This window comes from Manihot esculenta, chromosome 13, assembly GCF_001659605.2.
Source record: "Manihot esculenta cultivar AM560-2 chromosome 13, M.esculenta_v8, whole genome shotgun sequence".
In the NCBI taxonomy this organism is placed as follows: domain Eukaryota; kingdom Viridiplantae; phylum Streptophyta; class Magnoliopsida; order Malpighiales; family Euphorbiaceae; genus Manihot; species Manihot esculenta.
Genome location: NC_035173.2, coordinates 23,303,299 through 23,309,950, shown reverse-complemented (window position 1 = coordinate 23,309,950; position 6,652 = coordinate 23,303,299). Strand labels below are relative to the sequence as shown.

At 34.2% G+C, this 6,652-nt stretch overlaps 1 protein-coding gene across 1 annotated transcript; it reads right to left on the bottom strand.

Moving 5' to 3' along the window:
• Positions 1–785: 785 nt before the first annotated feature.
• Positions 786–1,788, bottom strand: LOC110629237 (uncharacterized mitochondrial protein AtMg00310-like). The gene is made up of 2 exons (XM_021776151.1): positions 1,725–1,788; positions 786–1,369 (listed from the first exon to the last, which is right to left on the bottom strand). Exons 1-2 carry the CDS (start codon positions 1,786–1,788, stop codon positions 786–788), a joined length of 648 nt encoding a protein of 215 aa, XP_021631843.1.
• Between the last annotated feature and the right edge of the window lie 4,864 nt (positions 1,789–6,652).

The following is a 6,652-nucleotide window of genomic DNA, read 5'->3' as shown; positions in this document are numbered from 1 at the left end:
AAAAAATAAAAAAAATTAAATCATGACATTTAGAGTGACGGCAAAAACCACATGGTGATCAAATCTCAAATTTGTAAATATTTTATTCTCAATCTTAAATTAATAATTTTTTTCATTTTTAACCCTGAATTGGTGAAAAGCCCAGAGCAATTAATCTTAGCTGATTAGGATTATTAGAAAATAAATTGCACATAGAACACAACCAGCCGGCAAAAGATTGGAAACCGAGAGGATTGATTCTAAAACCAAAGGGTGATACGAACCAAGAGGCAGCAACATGATCACAGAAAAAGAGCATGTGCTCAACAGATCCCTCTTGTGCATTGCATATTGGACACAGAGCAAAGAAAGAACACTTTCTATAGAACAAATTAGCCTTAGTTGCCAACGCATTATTTGATTCTCTCCATAAAAAGTTCCTGATTTTGGGAGGAACATCCAACCTCCAAATACTTTTCCATGTTGAAGAAGGATAGGAAGAGGAACTAGAAGGATTTTTACGAGTCAGCTCTTGAGATACCTTCTTCTTTAGAACATAATAAGCGGTTTTGACAAAAAGCTCACCGTTTCGGGAGAAATCCCAAATTCTATTAGCTTCTTTCCCAAAACAACTGATGGGGATCTTCATAATTTCTCATCCATCTTGATCATTAAAATTTGAAAAGTTAATGGCTGGATCCCACTGGTTAGATTGACTGCTAATAAGATCTGATATATAAATGACAGGAATGTCAAGTGGTCTAGAAGAGGATACTTTAAAACCTGGAATTGTTGGGATCCAAGACTCACTCCACACATTGACAAAGGATGGTCCAGAAATATTCAATCTCAATTCTTTCTTCCAAAAGACTTCTCCAAAACCATGAAGGGTTGTGGCTCATATTAGCATCCATGAAATCACAGTGACGGAAATAGATACCTTTCAACAATTTGGACCAAAAGGCATTCTGATTAGAAACAACCTTCCACGCTTGTTTGGTTTGTAGCGAGAGATTGAACAATTGAAGGTCTTTAAAACCAATGCCTCCTTCCTTCTTATTCTTCGTCAGCTTGTTCCAGCTCATCCAATGCATAGAGCTTTTATCAATTGAATGACTCCACCAAAACTTTGCTGTGAGCTTTTGAAATTCAGATACAATTGAGGAAGGCAGCTTGAAAATAGACATGATATAAGTTGGAATAGATTGAATGACAGATTTGATCAGAATTTCTTTGCCTGCCTGTGACAAGAACCTACTTTGGCATCCTTGTAGTTTACTAATCAGTCTTTCCTTAAGGAAAGCAATGGCCTTGGTTTTTGAGCTGCCCCATTCTACAGGAATACCAAAGTATTTTGAGAGAACCCCTGAGTTAGGAATGGAAAAGATGCCTGAAATGTTAATGTTAGAAGTGTTAAAATAGATTAGAATTGATCCTGACATTTCTGATATGTTTCTGGAAATTTTATAAATGTGATCATGATCCCCAATTTAGAGATCTATATCTCTATATGTGGCTAGTTATTGATAGCACTCTTTATATCATTAGAAATTAGAGATTTTGGGCTTTAAAATGGTACATCGGACTTGTTACTTGGATAAATAAGATAGAGTTATGGCTCTCCAAAATTTGAAGAAAAACAAAGAATTTCATACTTGACTCGTCTTTCCACAAGTCGAAAAAGACCCCTCTGAGATATCAATTAATCACGCCAACTAAACAGCCCAAACACCAAACCCTCCCACCTGCCCAATGTGCAAAAGCCAGATTATAAAGCAAAGTAGCGCGTGAAATACACGCTTCCCACATGGCCCCGTACATGATGCGCGCGCCTTTAATGCCAAATGCATGTCATTCAGGCATGAATGATATGTCATTTAGCACAGAACAACTTGACGTTTTGGCTAAACGACATACCGTTTGGACTAAACGGCATTATCATTTTGACCCCTCCTTGGGCAATTTTTTATTTCTTTCAAAACTAGCCTTTCAAAGCGGATTTTTTCACTGAAAAAATTCCTAAATTTATCAAAATTATTTTAAAATAATGGTGAACTTAAATTATTTTTGGGATAATTTTTATTTTTTAAACATATTTAAAAATTCATTAAAAAAATTTTAATTGTATGAAAAATTATGAACAGTGCCTTTTTTTTATTTATTTCATTTAGTCACTATATTTCCTTGAAATAATTTATTTTTTGTATAATATACTTTTATTTGCTTTTTTTGTTCGTAATGTATTATAGAAAAATTATAGCGCTTATAATAAAAAAATCTACCTTGAAAAACAATAATCTAGAGTGGCAATTTAATTAATTTGTCAATTAATCTTAAATGTTAAGAAGAATTATTTGAATTACCTAGAAAGATATATCATTAGAACAAATACTAATTCAAAAAATTATTTGATGAGAGATTATGAACTAATCTTGTGAGATATATAAAATTCTTTAGGTCAAATACTAATTCAAAGAATTATCTGAAACCTTAGCTCCAATGTTCCCTCTGGATTCCCTTTTCACACCTCAATCAACTTACCCCTTGATTCATTCATAAATTTGTTAGATATATATATATATATATACACTTTGTAGTGATCAAATTATGCTTGAAACTCCTAAAACATCCATAGAAATAATAGCCAGGGTTTTTTTTTAAGTACTTATCAAACTAAATTTTAATAAGATATATTTGAATAATATATAATCACGTTCGAATTTTAACATTAATATCCGCAATCGAATTTAAGTTTTATATTTAAGATATTTGAACTCGATTATATAAATAATTATTTTAATATAAAATATACTTTTTATAATAATACATATAATTTTTTATATATTTTTAGTTAAAAATTATAATTTAAATATTTTTAAAAACATTAATTTTTAAAATGAAAATTATTAATAAAAAGTATATTTTTATATAAATTATTAATTAAAATATATAAAATTAAATAAATTCAGATATTATTTATACAATAATAATCAGATTTAGTATGGATTCAAATAGTTGAGGATAAATTTTAATCAGGTTTGAAATAAGTTCAAATATTTATAATATTAGTCAAATTTGAATTCGAGTTGAGTGATTTTTGTAGGTACTCTATCCATTTACATGTGTGAACATTTATATTTTGATATTATTCTCCTTCAAGCCCGTAACTTCAGAAAAAAAAAAACCTCAAAATATAGACTACTAATTTATAATTTTTCTATTTTTATATTGAGACTTATTATTTGTTATAAGTTATAAGAAATAAATATGTTAATATAGGAAGTAAATATTGATAGATAGCTGAGTTGTTTAATCTTAAGAATTGTATAATCATAGACTTGATTTTTCTTTCTGTTTAGATACCGTCTCTCATGTATAAATAGATTGTAATCTCTATTGTGAAATACAATAAATATTATCTTTCTACATGATATCAAAGCCTTACCCATAAATATTTCAAAATTTATTTTGGAGACTTAAACCTCTATTCGTTTGGGTTACCCATATAAGGTAACATTTGAGCCTCACAGCTGCCACAACAACCTACCGCAGCTCCACGCGCTGGTACGTGAAGGCGCGTCCCTGCTTCGGTCACCATCACTGAAGTTACCGCATTGTCCCCTTCTCAGATCGGAGGTTTGTTTGACCGTTCAAGTGTTGGGTGAAGGTGTTTTGGTACTATTCATATTCGGGCACTGTTCACTGCATACTGTTTACTTCTGATTCTGTGTTTATTTTTATTACTTTGGATTGGTTGTCCTTATGACTGAAGTTAAAACCACCGTAACTAATGCGATTCCTGTGATGACTAAAATCACGAAACATAAATTAAATGGATCTAATTTTTTAGATTGGAGTAAAACTATCCGTATTTATTTACAAAGTATTAAAATCGATGATCATCTTAACAAGGATCCTCCAACTGATGAAACTCATAGAAATTGGATGAGTGATGATGCTCGATTGTTTCTGCAAATCCAAAATTCTATTCGTACTGAGATGATTAGTCTTATTAATCACTGTGAATTTGTTAAAGAGTTAATGGAGTATTTGAAATTTCTATATTCTGGCAAGGCGTTTTACCGAGCTGAGAAAAATGATAGAACTTTGACATCCTATTTTATGGATTTTAAAAGAGCGTATGAAGAACTTAATGTATTGATGCCTTTTAGTACAGATGTGAAAACTCAACAAGCTCGACGAGAGCAAATGACTGTTATGAGCTTTCTTGCAGGTCTCTCTCTAGAGTTTGACTCAGCTAAATCTCAAATTTTTTCTGACTTTGAAATATCATCGTTACATGATGTGTTCATTAGGGTGTTACGTATAGAGTCTCCAATTTCTTCACACTCCACTAGTGCCCTTGTTAGCCGCAATTACAGTAGCAGATAGAATAATAGAGGTGGGCAAAGGGGAGGTTTTAATGGTAGTAAAGGATCTCAGCGTTCTGGAAAAAAAGGTTCTACTTCTGACTCAGGAGGAATCATTTGTTATTATTACCGTGAATCTGGACATACTAAGAAGACATGTCAAAAAGTACAGAATAAGAATCAACGTACACAAATGGCGCATATGACAATTGAGGCCCCTTCAAATCAGAGGATTTTGACATCTGTGGATGAGTTTGCACAATTCACCACCTGGACATACTAAGAAGACATGTCAAAAAGTACAGAATAAGAATCAACGCACACAAATGGCGCATATGACAGTTGAAGCCCCTTCAAATCAGAGGATTTTGACATCTGTGGATGAGTTTGCACAATTCACCCAATACCAGGCATCTTTGAAATCCTCTAATTCCTCCTCTATCATTGCAATTGCCGATCCAGGTAACTCTATTGCATGTCTTGTGTCTTCATCCTCCAAATGGGTTATTGATTCTGGTACTACCGATCATATGTCAGGTAATTCTACCCTTTTGTCCAATCTTGAGTCTCATGCATTATTTCTTATGTTACTCTTGCTGATGGCACTAAATCTTTTGTCATGAGTTCTGGTCATGTCAACTTAACCCCTTCTCTTTCTGTATCCTCTATGTTATGTCTCCCTAATTTTGCATTTAATTTACTTTTCGTTAGTAAACTCACTCGTGCATTGAATTGTTGTGTCCCATTCTTTTCTAATCACTGTATTTTTTAGGATCTTTTTGTAATACCCGGCTAAACTCTGGCGTCAGAATTTCAATCTTCCTATGGAATCTCCATTGGAATCCGGAATCTCGAAGCTGGAATCTCTTAGAAGGGTAAAATTAAGGTTTTCATAAAATGAATTTGAATTTTGAATTTTTAATCTTGAGAAAAGAAAAAGGAAAATTTTTTCGAGCAAACCCCAGGTTCGGCTGCCGAAAGTGGTTCCTCTATGCCGCCGCGGGACCTTCCTGTTCGGCCATCGAAGGTGGTTTCTCCAGCCACCTATAAGAGGCCTTCAGCCCGAAAATGAGAGAGCTTTCTCTCCATTTTCGGGTAGAGGTAGGTCCATGCCCTTCCTTTGATGATCTTGCTAAGATTTCTTCAAATTTCACCAAGAATTCATGAGCTTCTCCTTGTTTTTGAAGATTTGAGTTTGAACCTAAGTTTTAAACTTTGGAGACCTTTGAAGATCGATTTTCTCTTATCTCCAAGTTTGGGTTGCTGCTACCTTTAAATCTCCAAGAGGTAAAGTTTAGATCTTTACTTTTCCTATGTTTTAAATAAGTTTTAAGAAGGGTTAAAGGGTTTTTATGCATGAAATGGTTAAATATAAAGTTTTAGTGTTTAGGTTAGGGTTGATGATGAACATTTCTCTTGTGTTGTTTTTGTTATTGCTTATTGGGGATTAGGCTAGTTTTTATGTCCCTTATGCATGTTGAGTGAGTATGAATGGTTATGAGTTATGTTTGAACTAAGCTTGAGGCATGTGATGTTTACCATACTGGAGCATTTGATGAGGGCTCTAATATGGGTTTATGTTTTCAGTGTTGATACATGTACAGGTCGAGCCTTGGTTCATGAAAGGATTATATTTTTGTCATATCGTGTGATCATGTATGGGATTTTATCAGGTACACAGGATGTATAGTAGGCTTGCTACGGGCTCCGGCGACCTTAAGTAGATCTAAACCCTAGCGCCAATAGCGGTTCGGTTTTCAGGTCATTACAGAGTGGTATCAGAGCCCTAGGTTCACATGGTTGGACCTAGAGTGTTGGGCTCATAGATGTTATAGAAGGGCAAGCACATTAGGACAAATCATGTCCACTACGATAGGATGTAGAGTCCTGTCTTGATGAATGTATGATTATGTATAATGCTATGATTGTATGCATGTGCATTAATGATATGTTGTGTATGATGAGGGTTCATGTGTATCCACGTGAACCATATAATGCTAATGTCTATATGTTATATGTTGTTATGAGAAGACAGGATGCGAGGCTCACGTCGATCTGCACGGTTGACTGGAGTTCCACCTGAAAATGGGGGTATGGATACCCTTCCTCCTACTGCTCCGTCAAGAGCACGGATGAGTAGGACTAGCAGAGATGAAATTTCAAGGGACCCTAGAAGGTCCTTTGATGTAAACAGAAGAAGAACAGATCCAGGAAGGATGTCGGCAGACGTTAGGGAAACAGTGGGGGATGATCAGAGGAGAGATGGAAGTTTGGGTGTAAGTTTTAAAGGAGAAGGTATGGGA